General features: G+C 33.0%; 1 protein-coding gene across 2 annotated transcripts in view; it reads right to left on the bottom strand.

The window, feature by feature from the left end:
* Positions 1–23291, bottom strand: part of LOC126856642 (single Ig IL-1-related receptor-like) — a 186316-nt gene that overhangs the window by 71851 nt on the left and 91174 nt on the right. For both annotated transcript variants that reach the window (XR_007688379.1, XM_050605343.1), the window contains exon 2: positions 13903–14084. Coding sequence is in view for 1 of the 2 variants with exons in the window: in XM_050605343.1 (XP_050461300.1) it covers positions 13903–14084 (182 nt within the window). In the remaining variant the exon portion in view is untranslated. The remainder of the gene's footprint in view (positions 1–13902; positions 14085–23291) is intronic.

Here is a 23291-nt window from a genome sequence, read left to right on the forward strand (position 1 = left end):
CGCCGCAGTTGATCGGAAAGTTTCTCGGGACGACCGCGGCACCGCCGTCGTCGCGTCGCAAAACCATCGACGGGGAAAAACAACAGACGGGGTCGAACAAGCCAAGTTTCCGCCAATAAAACTGTCGTCGCTCGAGAAATCCGGGCGAGCTTCCGTTTCGTATCGTTTGTGTTTCTCACGAAATGCGCGAGCAGTAGAGCAAGGTGAATAGGGGTGGAGCTTGGACAGCGGCTTTAACCCTCTTTAAGTTACTAAAAGGTATATTTATTCCTAGGTCTGTGTTGTAGTCATGTATCCTAAATATTTATTTTCTTTACATATATATATATATATTTTTTTTTCACGTTTTTCTATATACATAGACGTAGATTAGACTTTAGATTAAAATGTATAAAAAAAAAAAATAATAATTTTTAAGAAATATGTGTGATTCTTATAGAATTTGCAACTACGAATTTAGATTCATGTTTCACAGATTATATATTAATTTTAGCACAAATCGTGAATTAATAATTTTTAGAAACAATTTTATTAAATGATATATCGATAAAAATAATTTAATATGTTAAATATACTTAAAAATATTTTGTATATTAAATATATTTTAAAATATTTCATATATTAAATATATTAAATATGTACAATATAATATTAAATATATTTTAAAATATTTTATATACTCTTTAAATATATATTTAAATATATATACTTCATTAATATATATTTAATATACTCTTAATATATATAAATATACTTTAATATATTTAAATTTCTCAGCTGAGAAGAGTGACATTTTCTCTCAAATTGAGCCTTTTAAACATCGCGTAATATACCCGAGGGAAAGAAAATAAGAAACCACATTAATGGTGTTTCTTATGCAGGGGAGAAAAAACAAAAGCTATTTACATAGGGTGCCACATAGGAAGGAAATTTCGATGAAGGCAACGGTTGCAAGGATGTGGAGAAGGGTGCACAGCAATACGCCAGCAACCTCCCCCAGGCTCCCCTTATGTAGCTTGTAGCTTGTGGACACAAGATACGCGAATCGTGCATGTTATTCACAAGTTCCTACAGGCTGTCTCAGGAAAGGCATTTTTCCGAACAACACAAATCCTTCCGCGGGCCCAAAGTCAAGTCCTTTTAACACTAATCGAAGAATATTTCATGTGACGTATGCTTATCGTGTGTCGTTTAAAAATTAGAATTTTTTTATCAAAATTAATATTTTCACTCTTGAAATTCCTTCGAGGAAATAATCAGCTCTGACACGTTAGGCCTCATTCAAAATTGGAAAATTTCCATCAAATATTTTGTATGTCTTTTTTAATCGCAACATTAATATAATTAAACGTTACGCCTGTATTGGAACGCAATCACGCGAGATATCTTTATTTAGGCAATCTGATTCTCTGTGAAATTGCCGCAATGGAATCTGCTGCCGAAAGGGCGATCGGGAAAGCCGATTCGTGTTTTAGTCTGATCACGTTCTCGTACGCCGGGATAAGGGGCGAGGCGGGGGAGGAGGAGGAGGAGGGGGGGAGAGGCAACAGGGCGCGACGCGGTTTCTCGAGGATTACAGCTCGACCTGAACACACACCTGACACCTGACCTGAGCGCGCGAATGATAGGTGGACAGGTGTACATTGTGCGGGGTCTGCACGCAAGGTTGACAGCCAATATAGCGTGAGTATTCCTCGAGAATTCACATTCCCGACTTTCGCCGGGATTTTCGCAAAAATCCATTTCAGCACGCCATTTATATTCGACACATTCTCGATTTATGATTTCGCGCCGAAAGGATATGAAATTTGTATGTAAAAAATGGAAACTTAATATTTTTTTTTAGAGAATAAAATTTTGAAATAATTTGAATTACATTACTTGAATCTCGATTCAATTGATTTTTCTATATATATATATATATATATATATATATATATATATATATATATTTTTTATATTCGATTAATTGTTCATGATATTTCTTAGAAATTATTCCAACAAGTTTCGAGATTAAATCTTAAATTAAATTTTTATCAATTAAATCCTAAATACTATTCACGAGTATATTATCATTCTCTCAAGTTTATTAAATGCCGATTTTAGATTAAAGTTTAATGGAAATTTTTTGTTTTTATTAATCCGAGGATCGAAGAAAATTCTCACCGAGTGTGAAATCCTATCTAAAGTGGCCTCTTACCATTTATGGACACTTTATTCGCGGCGACTCGAGTCACGCTATCATAACCATCACGCTTCGTTTGGCGGAGAGTCGTTTTGTTAGATGTATCCTCGACGGGAACAAGGGTTAATGATCAATGGAACGCCTCGTGGGAACGTTAATCGATTAACAGCAACGGCGCGATGTAACAAGGAAAGACGGGCATGGGCCGATATTCCTTGACATATACAGTGTATCCTTCAGTAGTCCCATGCGGGGACCTTGCTCAACGTTACCAGCGCGTTTTCTCGATGCAAAATACATCGCGACTGATCGACCAACCGGACGCATCATTCGTGCGATATTACTCTCCGGTATTAAATCAAATTTCGCATCAATGTAACGATGCCGCGATCACAATTGTAACGACAGTTGCGATAACAATTAGAGAGGCGCGGGCATTGAAATGACAATCATAATCAATTTCGACATGATATGTTATAAATTAATTAAATATTAAGCGAAATATTCTCTCGCGTGTAATTAAATTCCGAATTCAGGGATAGAATAAAATATTTGAAACTGATCTGTGGAACTAAACTTGGCTGCTAATTTACTTGCCGGATGTGTGATTCGCGAAATATTTCAGAATTCCGTGATATATTCTCAAATCACTTTTTAAACGTATCATCTGTCATTGCGATCTATCTCAATGCACATTTTTGCCATGAGAAATTTTCATATATTTTAAAGATTTTTATTATTTCATATTACTTCAGATATTTCATATATTTCATATTACTTCTTATATTTTATATTTTTAAATAGTTCATATTTTTTGTACACAATATATTTGTAAATAATTAGCATTATCAATGCATTATTCATTTCGAGATTTTTTTACATACCTTGTAAAATTCTTTGTTTTCAAATTAATACAAGATTGTACTAATTTTGTTTCAACGTATTTTTATATAAATAAAAAAAAAATTAGAATTAAAAATATTAAAAAGAAATAAAATACTTAAATAATATTTAATGTTTAATTTCGAAAATTTCCTGTCAAATTCTTTGTTTTCAAATCAAAACAAGACTAATTTTGTATCAACGTATTTTTATATAAATAAAAAATTTTTTTAAATTAAAAAATTAAAAAGAAATAAAAATATCTAAATAATATTTTAATATCTAATTTGGAAAATTTCCTGCAAAATTCCTCTTTTCTATCCCCTTTTATATAAATAAAAGAAAAATTTGTAAAATTAAAAAAAAAAATATATAAAATAGCTAAATAATATTTAATACCTAATTTGAAAAATTTCCTATTTTTTCGGACTAATACAAAATTCGTACGCGGAATTTTCGAGTAATTCTCGCTCGACTCGACGACGCCGACGCTTATCGGCGCCTCCTGCGAGAAGCGGGCGCCGATTAGCCGAGCCTTTATTGTCGCACGGCGCCGTCAAAGTTTATCTCGCGACAATAGTGCGCTATCGCGGAACCATTCCGCGCAGCTGAGCGCGGTCCAAACTGCAGCACCGAACGCGGTCTATGTGCATGCACATATGACCCACCCGTGCCCTGGATACGGCAAAGACCCGCCTGATAAGAAACGTCCCGGCGCTTCTCCGTAAAGATTGCGGCGCTGATGCACTCTCCGAATCTTTTAGTTTCTCTCATCTCGCGGAAGCTCGACTGCGAGTGAGCGCATTTTACATCGAATTGCAGAAAGTGCGCAGGATGTATTTGAATCGAATGAATTAATAGATAAGAGAGGAAATATATATTTTGTAAGCTTTCTCGTGTATTAAGTAATTATTAATATAAATATCAAAATTTTATATTAATTACATATATATATATATATATATATATATATATATAATGTGTAAAAATTTTTTATAATATAATTTATATATTTATATTATTTTTAATTTATTATTTAAATAATTAAATATATATAATTAATATATATATTAATAATAAGATATATATATATATATATATATATATATAACAAATAAATATATATATGTAATGATAAATAAAAAAAATAAATAAATAAGATAAAAAATAAAAAATATAAAATATAAATAAAAATATAAATAAAATATAAAATAAAAAATATAAATACAATAAATGATTAGTAAGTAAATAGTATAAATACAATAAATAATTAATAAATAAATAGAAATGTAAAATTAATTTAAATATATATATTTTAATTTTTAAGAAAATATGATGGTTTCAATAAATTGAGAAAATATTATCTATGCGTAAAAAATGACTAACAAAAAATATAAAACAGCAGATAAATTCTTAAAACATTGTATCTACAATCTCTATTTTCTTTACTTTAATTTTTTCCTGATCTTCTCTCACCTTTCTTTTCTTCTCTTTGTCTCACGGTTTAGAAATTTAATTCATTTTAATCGATTTCTCGACTCTCTTGGCTTTATAAAGACTCGCTACTAAAGAAGGATGAAAGGAGCTCTCGGCAGTCGATGGGTCCTTACGATCATTGCGGCCAGCGTCGACGATGGCAGATGTCGCGGATAAATTCGCATAAAAACGTCGCGGTAAAAAAGAGAAAATGTACGGAAAAATATCGCGCGTATAAAAACTATGGATATATATATATATATATATATATACATATATATATGTGTGTTTTATATACGAAGGGTGAAAGAGTGCGCGGTCGTCAACCGGTAATTCCTGTAGCAACACCCGCCGAAGAAATATATCGCGTCGCGCGACAAGAGATAGAAATTGCGGTGGAAAAACGAAAGAAACGGAAGAGACTCACGCTCTCCCGCGTGCTTGATCCCCTTGTATCTGCAACCGTCATTCGCAAATTAAAACCGCGAATATACCGAGTGTACCAATGAAAACCATACATATCCATTTACTTTTAAAATAATCAATCTAAATAGATTTTCAGGAAAAATCGGAAACCACTTACTTTTTCTTAAAATAATATTTTTTTTAATAATAGAGCCAGCTTTTTTCCGTCAGCAAAATTTTGACGTCAGAAACTCGTCATTTTTTCGTATGCTTTTAATTTTAAATATATATATATATATATAATAATGTGATTATTTAAATAAAAAAAAAGTATATTCAATTGAATTTCTGGCTAAAAATCAGCTCTCAATCAAAATCAATAAAAAAGATAGATTTCAAAATTTCTACCATAATTTTGTAACAGTTTGCTCTCCAATTTATGAATACAATACATCCCAATCAATGAAAATTATTATAAATAATTAATATAATTTCGTAAAACAAATCTCTATAATAATAATGTCCCTTATTTGCAATCTACAATTAATTGCATTCAAAAAACTCAATACCCGCAATCTACGTCCAAAGGCAATCATCGCAGAATGCATCCTATAGGTTTGCTCGGATAATCCATAGAATTTTCCGCAGATTCCGGATCGATCTCGGGCGCGCAATTAGCGTCTTTAGCTCTTCTTGCATGTAGAGAGAGAGAGAGAGAGAGAGAGAGAGAGAGAGAGAGAGAGAGCTCCTTTGCGGAGCGAGGGTAGATTTCGCCGTGTGCACAGAAATAGCCCGAGACGATGGTTCGATGCACACGGCGATGCGCTACTAATTGCATCGCTCGCAGTATCGTCATCATCATCATCGTCGTCGTCCTCCGCGGCGGATCGCACACGCTCGATGCAATTAGGCTTGAGATATTGCCTCTAGTGCACGCTTCCCTCACTTCCTCGATTCTCCTCCCCTCCCACCTCCTCACCCCCTTCGCCCCCCTCGCCCCCTAAATTGACGTATGGGTATTAATGTGGATTATTAGAGTGATAAGCCTCGGGATTACCTCGACGACTCCTCTCGGCAACGTCGCGTCCTGTGTGTACTTTTAGTATACGATCGAGATATATTTATCGCTCGAAATCTGAATCGAATTTTGGAAAAATTAATAGGCACAATTCTAGAGTGTCTTCAAGTTATAAATTCACACACACACACACACACACACACACACACACACACACACACACACACACACACACACACACACACACACACACACACACACACACCACACACACACACACATCACACACACACATTACACACACACACACATATATTGTATCGTCTCTATTAATTATTTTTTAATTTTCTTTTCTTTTATCGTCGACTGCTTCTTTTTTCCGTATATTTTATATGTTTCTCTCTCTCTCTCTCTCTCTCTCTCTCTCTCTCTCGCTCTCATATTTACTACATTTTCGTGTTTATGTGCACAGTTACTTATTAGAAAATAATGATCTGTCGAGAGGAAGGCGTTTCCTACAATAGCGAAATTTTACGACAATACCGGACTTTATGACAAGACGACGGAAGAATCGTAACGGTAAGCAGCATTCACCTCCCTCCCCCTCCCTCCCCCGCCTCCTCAGTCATCTCTTGAAGTTCACGAGTATCGTAAATCGAGTATCCAAAAGGTTTGGGCGGCGATAAAAACGTACGACATTGATGAGCTGTAAACCTCTCGTAGAAGTAGAGGGTAAAAATAATGGTTGCGAATGGGGTGTGAACGGAGGGGGGAAAAAAATCGGCGCGACGTGACACAAGGGAGAAGGCAAGGCGGAGGGAGGGGAGGGATGGGGGGGAGGGAGGGAGGGAGGGAGGGAGGGTAAGAGAAGTCAATGTTCGTCGGGAACGAGAAAGAAATTAGGAGAAGTGAGCTGGGAGTGACTCGAAGCGATCGCATAAGAATTTTATCGGGGGATAGTAATGTCGTCGGTGTGTCAACAGGGGATGCTTAACTCTCCGAGGATTGCTCTCGCATTTTCAGATACCTTCTCCTCCGAAATCCTTTAATATCCGTCAATCCGTGCTACATTAGTCCTGATTTTTCCCCTCTATTGCCCTTCAGCCAGCATTAAATCTTATCTTTTTCATCGTCAAAGTATCTTCTCTATCAGGTTTCAGCACTTTAATATAAATTATCCATTTTTTTTAAATTTATTTCATAAAAAATTATTAAATAATTTTAATTATTTAATTTTCTTACACTGTTGATTTTTTTTTTTTTTAATTAAAAAAAGCAAGTTAAAATTTTTGTGTTAAATGGATTTAATTATTCTTGCTGTTGTGTAATTGCTAATTTAATTCAAACGTTAAATTATTAAAACAAGCAAAAATAACACAGTATGTACATATTTTTACAATAGCTACGTTCCGTGTTATTAGTGACGGGACTTACCTGTCAAAATTTACGAAAAAAAAAAAAAACTGATTTTATTCTAGAATTTTCCAAGTTAAATTTATCGTTGAAAATATGCTGGCTTTTACACAAAATTCATTTCAAATTACTATGAGTTTGCATTCATTTTGAAATATTAACACAGTATTAATGTCACAATTTAACATATCCATGTCACGTTAATATTAACACAAAAATTTGTGCGAACAATTTGGACATGCGGTATATATGTTCAGCGATATGTAACACAAACTTTCCAGCTGTGTGTGTTAATATTTCGAGTTTACAAAAAACTACTCCCCCCCCCTATCCCCCTTCCCCCGCCCCGCCTCCTCTCTTCGTCGACTGCATCCGGATAATAAGCGCGTCGACCTCGGCATTATGATCAGCGATGCGCTTCCACGAAGGGAATTGATCGCGCATTCGCGGAACATCATCTATCCATCCATCTACCTACGCGCACCTCGCGCGCAAAACGCAGGATTAAATCGACCCAATTCCCCGACGCTGTAATTTACTGCCTGTAATTCATGAATCCCCCGGTTCCTGTCCCCTCGCCCCCAACCGCCGCCAATATCGTGCACCGTCCCATCAGATTGTTACGTACCCGTATATTCGCGCTTCGTTTCATCCTCGATCGATTCTTTTCTCCTTATACTTTACGAGAAAGGGGAAGGGGAGGGGAAATGAAAGACGAAGATTCTGGGAAGTCTCTGTTAAGATCGCGAATTTCGCGCTACGAGAAATCCCCGACTGGCAAAATTATCCGAAGCAATGGAAGCGTTTGAACGAAATTTTCTCTCTCAATCAGTTGGGATGAATAATGCTGTAAATTATGTCAATCTTTTTTTATTTTATTATTATATGCGTTGGCGTCGTCACTTTTAATGATTTTAATTCCCATGCATATTAATGTGATTATATAAATAAAAATTGTATTCAATTAAATTTCTATTCAGCTGAAAATCAACCAAAATCAATTAATAATAAAAAAAAAAAAAAAATGATTTCAACGATAATTTTGCTCTCTAATTTCTGAATACGATACATCTGAATTAATAAAAAATATTATAATTAATTAATATAATTTCATAAATCAAATCTCTATAATTAATATCCCTGATACTTATTTGTAGAATCATTCAATTGGGGAAAAAAAAAAAAATTACGTCATAAATATTCGCGTTTCCTCATTTCATCGCGAATACTGTAATTCTGCGATATAGAATTTTACGGGGAAATAGGGGGCCGAGAAGCTTTCGGATGCCAGGCGCGTCTGTACCGCCTTTGTAACGACGACAAAGAGAGCCTGGCGGCGATTGCAACAACGCTTCACCGGGTCCGGTCGTTACGGGGCGAATCGCAATTTGGCGAAAATGGTAAATCGAATTCACGGTCAAAGCAATCCGAGTTTCGAGAGATGCGTTCCGCCGAATAATAACTTCGAGCGCCTCCCTCCCTGCCCCCATTATGGCACGCAGGCGTGGATTTACGTGTGGGAATCGAAATAAACTGTAAATACTTGGGGGATGCGAAAAATTGCTGCGCCGATAGCGCTCTGTTTTGCATTGCGAGTGAAAATTCGCTCGTTTCTCGCGCTCAAAATTGCGATTGCAATTTGATTTGTCGGCTGGGATACTGGCAACGCGCATTGCGATCAATGAAATGCCAGGGAAAATTAGTCGCGTATATACGCGCGACGATGAAAAAAAAAACGAGTCGAAAAGAGCGCGCGCTATTTCACGATCGTTATTCGTTGCCAAATATTTCGTGCCTATGTATAATTGTAATGCGCGTTCAAATCGAATCGACACGGGATGTTTGAAAAAGGAAAATCTCATCATGTGTTTGCTGTGCTTTTCCGTGAATAATTAACGTTACACGAAATATGTTGACACAAAATTGAGCGAACACAGTAATAGTGGAATACTGGAAAAGAAATGAAAAAAAAAAAAAAATACAAATAAATATTTTATCCCCCCCTTTTGGCCTCTTTGGACAAACTATTTAACTTAATCGAGTTTTATTTTATTTTTTATGCGAAAGTGTATAAATAAATTGTAAATATATTATATAATGACAAGAAATAATAAATGTGTTATATATTTTTTATAATAGAAAATAAATTTTAATAAGAATTTAAATTTATATAATAGAAAATTTTAATAAATTAAAAATGACACTTAAATTTATTTGTAGGAAAAATCTTGAAAAATGCATCGAGAAATTCATTAAAAATCCAAAACTCTTGGAATTCATTAATAATAAATTCATTAGAAATTATATGAAATTAAATACCGCAGGATTTATACAAAAATTTCTTGCGGCAGATTAAAAGAAAATTTATGAATTTAAAATATCTAAAAAAATTTATCGATACGGACTCTTCAGCAGGAGATGTCAAAATACTTTGGGCGCAATCGTAATTGCACATTTCGCAATGGAGGACGACGATGCACCGAGACGACGATAACATTTATGGCCGCTGATACGGTCGAGCCACGGACGTCAAATGCGCGCGGTGTCACTTTTGTTTCAAAGAACGTCGATTAAAGTTTCCCCGAACGCGTTCTCGTAATTTAACGACGCCTTTAAACGGCACCCACCTTGAAAAATAGGCCAGATAAAATGGCCGTCGTAATAATATACGGTGATATACTCCGTTCCAAGAAATTAATCGATAAGCAAATGAAGCGTGATTAGCACAAAATTGCTAATGATCCTATCAATTGTCGGCATTTTATCGACAAACCTATTAAGTTGATTGGAATTTGTTCTAAATTAAAGATGCATTTAAAAAAAAAGGTACAAAAAATTTAATTATATTCTAATAATTTTATAATATTTTATTCCTTTTCTTGGCCTTTTGGACAAAGTTTTTTAATTTAATCGAGTTTTATTTTATTTTTTATGCAAAACTACATTATAAATAATATAATAAAAAATAATATAAATATAAAATAATAAAAGTAATAAAATAATAAAATATAAAATAATAAATGTGCATATATGTAATATATTATATTATTTTTTTAAATCTTTCTACAAATCCAAAATTTTTTTCCGAAGGTATTTTCTCGTTTAAAAGGAGGAGCCACCGTTCAATATTTTCAAGATGAAAAGATCGAGACGGATCGAGAGATTATACGATCTCTGTTTTTGCGGCCGTAAGCTTCTGTGGGAATAATTCGCGGCGTTCTTTTGAAAGTCAAAGTGCAACGCACATGTGGCGCATCAAGCAGCGACCGGAGCGATGCATCCCACGGCGAATGCACTTTCTACGAAGGAGATTCGATTGGCAGTTCGCGGAACCCTCTACCTACGCACCTCGCATAATACGTAGGAAGGAGAACAAGAGAGAGAGAGGGAGATAGAAGGAGATTGGATCGTACCAATTTTCCCGTTTGGCAATTTTCCGCGAAGCAGACGAAGAGCGCCGACTTACTTTCTCGGCTCGTCTGACATCGTGTAAGGAATTTATTCATTAATTTGCCTGCCGGGGAGGAAAAGTGTCCCCGCGTACTCTCGATTATCCCGCTATTCGTGTGTATGATCTTATCCATTCAATTAATTTTACAGAAAGTATTCTCTACGCAAACGTACAATCAATATAGATATAAAAGAAAAATGTTAAAGTTTCTGATAAGCTGAAAATTGATTTAGTCAAACACACACGCATGTATTTCTTCTCGAAAAAATTTGCGATTAATATAAATATAACTCATTAAATTACGTAGCATAAATATGATAAAAATATAATGAAAATATAAAAATAAAAAATATAAAACCTAAAAATAAATAAAAAAATAAAAAATATAAAAATGCACATAGAATGAATTGTTCAACTAAAAAATACTTTAGTACTTAATTTTTTGACAAATTTAGACAAATTAATTTTTATTTTTAAAATTTGATGAAATTATTTTCCATTTAAGCATTGACCGATGACCGAAAGGCATCTTGACGCGACAGATGGAGCAAGAAGATAAAGGATCCAGCGGCGAAGGAACGTTTAACGTGTGCGGAAGGGGGTTAAACGTCGTCGGCTCGAAATTCCCTCGAACGACTTTCGGCAAATTGCTGGGCGAACTGGGAAGTCGGTTATATCGACAGACAGAACGAGGAAGAGAGCGCGGGCACGAATGCGCGCTAAATCGAGGGGTTTAGGAGCCGTAGACGGCCGGATGCGCGGTCGCTCCCTCCATGAATATTAAACTCGCTCTCTCATCGTCCGAAAAGACGTACCGGCGAATTTTCCAAAAAAACCGGCGCGATTCAACTGAATCCTAACAAGCCATCATGCCGATTCTCTCCGCGGTGAAAAAAATTTTTCTTCTTATTTTCTTTACGAAGAAAATAAAAGTGAATAATTTTTTATTATCATTTGTTATTATTTACTTAATTATTATGTATTATTTTTTGGTAATAATAATGCAAAATTTAAATTTTAAATTTATAATAAAGACTTGTAGGAAATTTGTTATTTTTATTTAATAGTAATTTAATTAAAAAATATTATTCATATCATAAAATTTATGATATATGGCTGTTTAAATATTACAAAAAATGCACAACAATGGGTAAATAAAAGCTAAATAAATCGATTAAAAATGCATTGAATAATTAACATTGCGATAATAATTAAATTATTGCTTCAACAAATATAAAATAAGGCAATAAATGTGTTTCTTTTGATTTTTTCATCAAAGTCGCAAAAATTTGATAACCGCGAAATATGATACGGCGTGTTTCCGGGCGGGAAACACTGGTGCGGCGTTAAAATGCAGGCAAAAATCCAGGTGAATCGCGCACAACACTTTTATTCGGTTTTCCGCCGAGACCAAAAGCTCGCGCCGGAAAAGCGACTGACTGCCCGGAACCGATCAGACTCGACAGCAGCGGACTTTAATTGAAATTCCGGATCGATGACGTTTGCGGACGCTCGATACACTCCAGCTCTGTTATCTCGCGTCGAGGATAATATCAACGACGACTTCCGAGAAGAAGTTATCAGTCCGTTCGAATAAGCGAAGAAATTTTTCTCTCGAAACGCAAATAAGATAGCTGTGTATTTTTGAGAATTCATTTTGAAAGTACTTAATCTCTAAATATCTCTCTCTTATTTATTTTCCTAAGTGTTCTGATTATCTCTTATCGGATCTCGATGGCTATTATGCTCGCTATAATTTTAGAGCGCGTGATTCGTGTATTTTTATATTTATATTAATATTATAATTTTTATTCGCATATTTTACATTTATTCGAAAATATCTTGAAACGGAATAAAAAATAAATGAAAAAAAAGGAATAAAAAAATAAATAAAAAAAAAGAATTGTGTTAAAAGCGTTAATTGTTACCACGCATCTATAAAAAGTTTGATTAAACAAATATATAATATCTATATATATATATATATATATTTTTGAAGATTTTTATCCAAATTTTTATATCGTGCAAAAATATATATATATATAAAAAAATATATAAATATATGTAAATAAAAATATAAAAATATATAAATAAAAATGTAAAAGTATATAAATAAAAAAATATTTAAATAAAAAGATATAAAAAAATATATAAATTGCATAAGATGTTATCCAGAATGATGAAAAAAAATTTTGCACGCTGAAAAAGTGCAGAAAAAGAAGACCGCCGGGGGATGTTCCATCCTATTCTAGAGGGTAGATCTCGGCACATGACAGTATCATGACGAGACTCTTTGACACGGATATTGAAAGCGAGTACCGTTTTGTCAGCGTCAGCGATTGACGTTTCGCAACGTTTTTCGCGACAACTCGTTCCCTGATCGAGCATTTGTCCCCCTCCCCCTCTCGTGTCCTCGCTTTTATTTTGAATAGAAGCTTCAAAGGCGAGTCTTTTTCATGAATTCACTCACGAGTTTTTTATTTTTCTCGCAGCGACAGCACAAGTGGATCGAACTGAACGAGCTTTTCGACTGATTTTTTCCCTTTTTTTCTTCTTTCCTTTTTTGTTATCGCGAGTGTTTGGAAAAATTTAATTGTCTCCTCGCCCTCATTCTGTTAAATTCTTCAAAGCAAATAACATTTTTCGAGATAGACATTACAAAAAGTTTAGATAAATAAATTTGACGGAAAAAAATATTTCTGTCTTATAAAGTCTTTATAAATTAGATTAATAATGTCGTTGTTATATCGAGTAAATTATCTGGACATTATATTCTCTTTAATTGTTTAATTAAAAAAATTGCTATCACATGTATAGACGTATAAGATATTAAGTTATAATTTATAAAAAAATATTTTCTACGCATTATATATAATATTTCATTAAAAGTTAAACGTCTAAACGACCTTCCAATCTCAATCTCAATATCGTTCGCCGTTATCTCGTTATCATTATATGCGGCATCTTGTTATTAAACGTCGAATGGAGACACGATGGGATGTCTTTTGAGCTTTTAATATAAAGTTGATGCATGAATCCCATCAGCTTTATTCCAGAATATATCCTACTTACCGAGTACGGCGAGAGTGATGTCGCCTTCCAAAGTAGTTGTGTCGTTACGTGCCTGACACGAGTATCGTCCCGCATCCGAGGCTCTCATCTCCTGCGTGTAGATCGTTTGATTCGCGCTCTCCGGATACAGGATAAAGTGACTCTCTCCGCCCGGCCAAGGATACGCTCTATTATCCTTGTACCTGTAACAAAATAAAAGTAATTTAAAATATATTATTAATATATTATAAATATTATAAATATATAAGAAAATATATTATAAATATATATTAAAATATATTAAAATATATATTATAATATATTAAATATAATTATGATATATTAAAATATAAATATTAAAAATATACGAATAAGCGAGATTATTTTCGAAAAAAAAAAATATTAATTCGATGTAGCGTGTAAATAAAAATAAAGAAAAAAAAAAAAAAAAAATAGATATATATTTCTCATCAGAATTTATTTGTCTCACAAATAAATTATTTTTAAACACAAAATTTTATTTCTTTTAGTCGTACGTTATTTTTTCGTTATTAAAAATATAATATCTCATCTCACAAAAGGGTTGTATTTTTTCGTTATCAGAAATATTATTTCTTTATGTTTCTATAAATTTTCTGGAAGTTTTTTTTTTTTTTTTCCCGAGGAAAGAGTGCACTTACGGAGATTTTGAGAACGATAAAAAAAAAAAAAGGATATTTTTCAGAGAAACGATAAATTATCGCGACCGATCGTCGTGAAACACGTCGCACTTAAGAACAAGCCCGATATTTCCGGGACGAGAATATCGATGGTTGTTCTTGAGAGCATTCGTTTCCGCCGTAAAGATAAAAGTCGAGGGAACGAGCGCTCCTCGACAAACACACTCGAAGTAAGGGAAGAATCAAGAGCATTGAACCGTTCGCGAAAATAAATCTTCTGTACTATACTGCCGCCACAATGGTTAATTTATTGTGTCTGCGGTTGTGTATGTGTGTGTGTGTCTATTATGATGTCTATAATGATATAGTTATATCATGAATAGCAACTTTAATATAAAATTTATTACAGGAGAGCCAGGATAGTTTAATGATGAAATAATTATAGTCATCAATGATATGTAACAATAATATATTGAAATATAAATAATAAGTATATAATAAAATATTAATACACTAGTATAATACAATAATTCAACAATAATGTAATCGTTAAGGTAATTACATTATTATACGTCTATTGTTATACCATTTTTTCTCATAATAAATATTTGATTATTTTGACGATAATTTTTCTCTGCAAGTGGCACTTTATATTTTTTTTGCAATAAACACAATTTCTCTCTGTTTTTGTCCCTAACCTTTTGCCATGTAAGGCTTGTATTTTTAATTCCTGCTTCGTGTTGAACGATCCTCTTACGAAAGCAAGCCTTCTTTTGTGCTCCGTACGAAGGATGAAAGAAATCGACGGGCGCTCTCGCGACAGGGAAAGAAAACCTCTCCAAGTAATTCAGTTTCTAGTGCACTAGGCAAATTCACTTTCGTTTTACTGACAGATCAAAGAGACATCCGCGCGATTCTGCAAACTTAGGCTGCTCGGAATCTTCGAATTCTTTGTGTGTATCTGCTTTCTCCGCATGTAACAGTGTGGAAAAAAAATCTTTGATTTCCAAACAAAATAATTTTACTCTATTTTATCTTCGTATTCGTGATCTATATCATCAAACTGATCCGATATTGAATCTTAGATAATAAATTTTAGATACTAAATTCATCAAATATTTAACATCCGGATATATTAATTTACTTAAATATTTATATATTTTTCGCCAATAATTCTTAAATCTCAATTTTAAATTTCAAAATTCCGTGCTCCAGAGATCCAAATATTTGATTTTAAAAGGATATAGTAATTTATAGTTTATTAGATATCTAAATTAGAATTAAGAAATTTAAAAAATTCAAGAGCGATCATTTTCTATTATAATTTTTTATTAATAGAAATTTTCATTTGGTTATTTTCAGATAAATACAAGTCTAGAAACATTATTTTAAAATTTGAAATTTATTGGATTTATTGAATTAGAAATTTATAGAATTTAAGAAATTAAAATCTTAATTTTATGAATCGAAAATTCAAATTTTAAGATGTAAAATATTTGAGCAGTCCAGAATTTCAAAATTCCGTGCTCCAAATATTTGATTTTAAAAGGATATAATAATTTATAGTTTATTAGATATCTAAATTAGAACTCAGAAATTTAAAAAATTCAAGAGCGATCTTTTTCTATTATAATTTTTTATTAATAGAAATTTTCATTTGGTTATTTTCAGATAAATACAAGTCTAGAAAAATTATTTTAAAATTTGAAACTTATTAGATTTATTGAATTACTTGAACTTGACTACGTCAATTGATTTAATCAATAAGATCTTCAAATTAAGAAGTTACTTTCTTTCAATGGGCGACGAATTTTCGGCCTTCAATTTCACATGAGAAAATTTTTAATCCATCATATTCATAAAATTTTTAGGCCAGTATTCTCGTGATGATTTCCATCGTCGCATCGTCAATAAAAAATTTTAATAAAAAATTAAAAAATTTTAATAAGCCGAACGATTCGTTCTTCTAAAGCAACTACAGAAGAGACGATCGGCAATCTTACCGCCGCCGTTAAGAATTCCTTTATTAAAGCTCTTCCTGCATCGGCAGGACTTCTTTTACGAGCTTCTGTTAGGAGCGCACTTTAAATAAGAATTTTTAATAAAGAGAGTCAGCCCCCCCTCCATCCCTCCTTTTCTATCCGTTCATCCGCGATCGCTCGTCTCTTTTTGCCAGGATAATTCCGAACTCGTTCGGATTTTAACGAAGATTCCGCTACGTAGCGAACTTCCGAAGACTAATAAAGACACCGAAACATTCGAGGGAAGTTCCAGGACTTGCGGGACGCGAGAATTGAAAGACGTCAATATATGAAAGCAAGATGAGGTAAGATCCTTGAATCTTCAAGATGAATCAAAGTACAAAAATTTTGTAATACGAAAGTTTTAAAATTAGATAAATGAAAGAAACTTGCAAAGATATCATAATAGAAAAGAATCGCCCTTGAAATTCCTAAATTTCTGAGTTCTAATTTAGATATCTAATAAACTAATAAATTATTATATCCACTTAAAATCAAATATTTGACCACAGAATTTTGGAATTTTGGACTTTTCAAATATTTTACATCTTAAAATTTGAATTTTCGATTCCTAAAATCAAGATTTTAATTTCTTAAATTCTATAAATTTCTAATTCAATAAATACAATAAGTTTCAAATTTTAAAATAATTTTTCTAGACTTGTATTTATTTGAAAATAACCAAATGAAAATTTCTATTAATAAAAAATTATAATAGAAAAAGATCGCTCTTGAATTTTTTAAATTTCTGAGTTCTAATTTAGATATCTAATAAACTAATAAATTATTATATCCACTTAAAATCAAATATTTGACCACAGAATTTTGGAATTTTGGACTTTTCAAATATTTTACATCTTAAAATTTGAATTTTCGATTCCTAAAATCAAGATTTTAATTTCTTAAATTCTATAAATTTCTAATTCAATAAATACAATAAGTTTCAAATTTTAAAATAATTTTTCTAGACTTGTATTTATTTGAAAATAACCAAATGAAAATTTCTATTAATAAAAAATTATAATAGAAAAAGATCGCTCTTGAATTTTTTAAATTTCTGAGTTCTAATTTAGATATCTAATAAACTAATAAATTATTATATCCATTTAAAATCAAATATTTGGCCACAGAATTTTGGAATTTTGGACTTTTCAAATATTTTACATTTTAAAATTTGAATTTTCGATTCGTAAAATTAAGATTTTAATTTCTTAAATTCTATAAATTTCTAATTCAATAAATCTAATAAGTTTCAAATTTTAAAATAATTTTTCTAGACTTGTATTTATCTGAAAATAACCAAATGAAAATTTCTATTAATAAAAAATTATAATAGAAAATGATCGCTCTTGAATTTTTTAAATTTCTTAATTCTAATTTAGATATCTAATAAACTATAAATTATTATATCCTTTTAAAATCAAATATTTGGAGCACGGAATTTTGAAATTCTGGACTGCTCAAATATTTTACATCTTAAAATTTGAATTTTCGATTCATAAAATCAAGATTTTAATTTCTTAAATTCTATAAATTTCTAATTTCAAACTTTAAAATAATTTTTCTAATGTTTATCTGAAGATAACTAAATAAAAATTTCTATTAAAAAAATGGAAGGTAAAACCAGAAGTATTTGATCGAGATTTTCCGAAAATATGAGATTCGCTAAAGCGTTTGGTTATCATTGGCAGTGGGCGATTTGCAAAAATAACCGTTTAATTATTATTGTGCTCGAATGCGCATGCTGTTATCGGATCGTGAATTATACCCGGTTTAAATTAAACCCTGCAGTTCCAATATGGGGCGCATTCTGAAAATGTTCAGGGATCACTGGCTGTCCTTAATAGCCTGAAACACGCTCGGTTCGCGTAATTAACGTCAATTTTATTTCGATGAATATTTGTCTGCCGTATTTGTAAAATTATTGCTGGTTTCCCTACCGCATTTTGAAACCATTTGACAAATTAATTAACAATTTATTATCGATAATAAATGAACAAACGCGATTTCATTAAAAATATAATAATTATTAATAAAAACAATAACAGAATCCAATCAAATAAATAAATCGCGATAGAAATAAAAATTAATACTAATGGAAATCAAATAGCGATCGGAATGGAAGTAAATTAAACAGTAATTAGATTAAAATAGTATAAATTCAAATTTATAAATTCAAATTTAAATAAATGAGAATTTTGATATCAATTTCTTTTGTCAATCAAAAATGTCTGTATAAAAAATAAAAATGAACAACCTACTATATAAATTAAGATATTTATTCTCGATTTACTCAAACTTTTAATCGTATTTACATATTTAATAAATATATTACAATATGTATCTCTCGTGTTTTTTTTTATGCTTCTAAAATAATACGTTTAATACAATAAAATTTTTATATATTTTATTTGATTGTATTTTATCGTTTGCAAAATACCCTTATAACATAATACACATCTTACGTCTGTATATATTTTAACATAAAAAAAATTCCGCATTACAAAATCGTGATGAAGCGCGTTCGTTTGCTGAATAATTGCTCGTTATCCTCGTCGCATAAAAATCGTCGCAAACGGCTTCTATTCGTCTGATCGTAACTCTCGAAACGGTACCCAATTTTTTTCACCAACTGACTCATTGTTGCAATATAATTGCCTGTTATCCTTTGTCCTCTCTCTCAGACAAAAAAAAAATAATCAACCAAAGTCTACCATAGCGCATTTAATTATTTATTTACACCGAGTCGAGCAAAGTCCATTTTTTTTTTGTAGCGAGTAAAAAGTGCACTTTAGGATTTTAGTTTAGATTCGCATCGTTATCGATGCAATCCGCCATAAATTCGCCGATAAAACACCGTAAATAAGTGGACATCGAACGTGTCTCAATCACGTGTACGCGAAAACGAAGATCTCGCTTAATAATAATTTTCGCCAACTCTCTCTGGAGTCTCGTGATAGATTCTGGCGAAACCGACGTTTTAACGAGGCGTGGAAATTTTGCGCGCCGAAAATACACCCGTCGTACATAATTCATAAACCTCCTCTCGCTGTCGAGGTAAATCGCATAAACGCGGCTCATTAATTCGACCTGTGTTTTAGCCGAGCGAGCTAACGCAAAATCGCAAATCACGATGTGTACATAAATTAACCATCGAGCAGAATGAAGGATGCAAGCAGCATCTTGTAATAACGATGCCGATTGGCGATTCGCAAAAGCGAAACGCGAGTCGAGTTCTTAAGAGTACTGTCGTAAATTATTTTCGGAATCTCCCCTCTCTCTCTCTCTCTCCTGTCGTGCGGATGAGAGATAATTGACGAGTTAATCGACCCGGTCACGGGTCAAATAACCGAAAGGAAATATGAGGAGGATTAATTCTTTTTCTAAGAATAAAGAGAGAAAAATGTAGTTCGTCGAAATGCTATGTGGACAACAATTGGCGAATTAATTGAATCTGTCATGATTAGCGCTCGAAGGAAATACCTTGGTTGTTAATTAACTTGTTCATTATATTAATTATAAAAATAAATATAAATATCATACATAAAACAATACACGAAGCACAATTTAAAAATTAATTAATCGTTCATAATTAGCTTTAAAAATAATAAATTTTGAAAAGAAGTCTTTTCGTCGTTAATTATTTCATCACTAATTATTAATTAAAAAAATAAATATATATATATATATATATGAAAGTATCTTTTTTTATTTTTGTGTGTTCTATTAACTTGACTGATATCCATAATTATTTGCCTATATTCGAAATCTATTTCGTTACATAAACTATATATAATTTAATATAATTGTATATACATAATTAGATAATTTATATATATATTTGATAATTAATATATATAATTTGACGAAATAGATCTCAAATATAGCAGGGAAATAATTATGGATAATCGGATTGATGACACACATCAAAAGAAAAGAAAATATTTTCGGAAGATATTTATCAATTGAATTCGCAAGTAGAGCGAACTGAATTTCTTCGAGCGTAAATAATTTTCAGAATAGATGAATGACGCCTTTCTTTCTTTCTTTTTATAAATTAAAAAGGAACCATTAACGATGTAGCGTAAAAGTTAAAAATACAGAGGCAGATAATTGGAAGAGATTAATTAAATGAATCAAGGTTAATCCCTCGAGGGGCTAATCCCGACATCTCTATTGGAGAATTAAATGTAGCGCGATCGACATTGTATCGCCGATCAGATTGGAGCCACGAATAGATCGCTTGCTCCAAGTTTCGCGGCGTCAGATTTACTTTCATTAGGGAAAGGAGAGAAGGCCGTCGGGACGCGCCGACGAGGCATGAATTTCGCATCCCATTTCCCGGATTTCGGCGGATTTGCACGCTAATTAAGGCGGTCTCGCTTCCATATTTCACGCTCGCGCATTGACTAAATGTCGCCGAATTTCTCTTCTCAGTCTACTGTTAAGGGTTTACACACGGCGAAGCATAAATCCTTCAAATATCGCGCGAGGAATATCGAATATCTTTTGTCAATCGGCTGTCAAGGAAAGGAAATAAATAAAAATTGTTTAATTCCAAGTCGTTGAGAGGAAAAAGATTTTACAGAATAATATTGTATATCTCTCGTTTGAAATATTAAATAACTAAATAAATCAAATAAAAATAAAAGTTTTTATAGAGAGAAATACATAAAACTTGAAACTGATCACGTTAAAAGAACTTAAAAAAAAATATTTAAAAAAATGAAATAAAAATAATATAAAATCAATAAAAAAGAATAAAATAGATAAAGTATTCAAGCGATAATTAATTAGCTTTTAATGAGAAAGAATTACAGGCTCTCTCGAAGTTGTATTCGTTTTTCCATTGTAATTTTCCGCGATTTATCGCGTGAAAATTCCCTAATGAACACGGATCTAAAACGGGTATAAAAGGATCTTATCCTGCCGGTCGCCAACACCACAGAATTAATCTCGCCTAATCGCGAAGATAAAAGAAGAGCCGTTACCCGGAAAAAAACGGAAGATCGAACGTCCGGATCGTGAGAAGACGGATCTTCCGGTCCAACGATCGGCGGTGATTCGTCCCCGGGCGATACTCGAACGAATCCTTCGTCCTTGCCAAAGTGGGCGACCGCCATTTATCCGCCGTTTCGTGGCTGCGGATCGGCGGAGAATGAGAAACTGGCGCAGAACAGGATGACAGGAAGGGGTGTGACAGAGGGAAAGGAACGGCTGGCGGAACTGTAGAGTCGACAGAAGGACGATTTCCTAATTTCGGATTCTCCTGCTGTGTCAGGATGACCACTAGAAAGGGCTCTCCCCCGTCCTCCCGCGATCTACCCTCTCCCCTCTCTCCTCCTCCCCCACCCGGAAACCACCGATGGCTTACAATTGGATTTCTGGAAATTTCCGGAGAACGTGGAGAATGTTCTACTTCGAAATTAAACTTGTAAATTCTTCCATGCGTGAAAATTTATCGATATAAATATTCTATCCGAACACTTAAATCTTAATTCAAGTAGGATTAATAATTTTCGTACGGTAAAAAAATTTTTTTTTACTTAATTTAATTTTTTATTTTATTTTATTTAAATTTAAAAAAAAAAAAAAAAAATTTTATGTAACCGGATGAATTTTCTCAACGAAAAATACTATGATATATAAATAATATATAAATAAGTATTTTCAATTTTTATACGTTACTTCAATTTCATGAAAAAAAAAATTTATCCATTTATCATAGTTTCGTTATCGATAAAACAAGCTTCATCTTTTTTTTTAATTTCATTTTTTTCATTTCTCCAGAAATATCTTGAATAATAAAGAGAAACATCGCAAATCCTTCGCCTTAGGAAGCAGAAACTGTGGAAGAGGAAAGAAGAGAGAGAGAGAGAGAGAGAGAGAGAGACTGATACCGTGTCGGCTGGGTGTATATCTCGAGACGACATTTGCGTATTAAGAATCCCGGGCGTATATCGATTTCCCATAAGGACTTCCCTGAACTCGTCGACGGTCGGCGGGCTGGCTTACCTGGAAACACTCGGGGCCACGTGGCCTCGAGGAATCGATTGCTTTATTACCGAGTACGGCTAGTAGTGGGTGCCACACGTCGAGAGCGGGGACGCGAATTTATCGCGCTGCGCGGGGGGTGGCCGCAGTTTCTGATTCTGCGAACGCGATTACAAACGAGAGAACCGCCACCGCAAAACGGTGCGCATGATGGAGAAAAAAAGAAAAAAATCCGCAAAGCTTCGAAGCTTGAACGTTGGCTCTTTGGGAAAGGACCGATTTGTTCGCTCGATCTTGTTAGAGAGCTATTCGATCCGAGAAAAGTTTCCGAACGAAAATTTTCGACAGATGACGATGTATAAATCTGAGAAAAAATATATTTCGAATGTTTCAACAATTTTTTTTTTTTACTCAAGTTAATGCGGAGAAGAAACGGAAATACCTAACTTTGACGTTTGACGTCGACGTTTAAAAAGAAATTGCGCTGCGTCAAAAGTCATGTTTTTGGAAAATATCGGATGCTTTCCTGTGAACCGAGCACTCGTATTTCGCTAACGAGCAAAGTAGAAAATCGATAAGGAAAGAAAAATTTCTTCCGAGAGGAATAACTTGTTTGACGAACTTTTTTATATCAAGAGATGTCACTGCATTTATTGTCAGCCGCGCCGTCGCGATATTAAAATTTAATTGAATTATTTGATTTCGCGCTTGAACGAAGCACATTGACAAGGATACA

Source organism: Cataglyphis hispanica, chromosome 19, assembly GCF_021464435.1.
Source record: "Cataglyphis hispanica isolate Lineage 1 chromosome 19, ULB_Chis1_1.0, whole genome shotgun sequence".
NCBI classification, from domain to species: Eukaryota; Metazoa; Arthropoda; class Insecta; order Hymenoptera; family Formicidae; genus Cataglyphis; species Cataglyphis hispanica.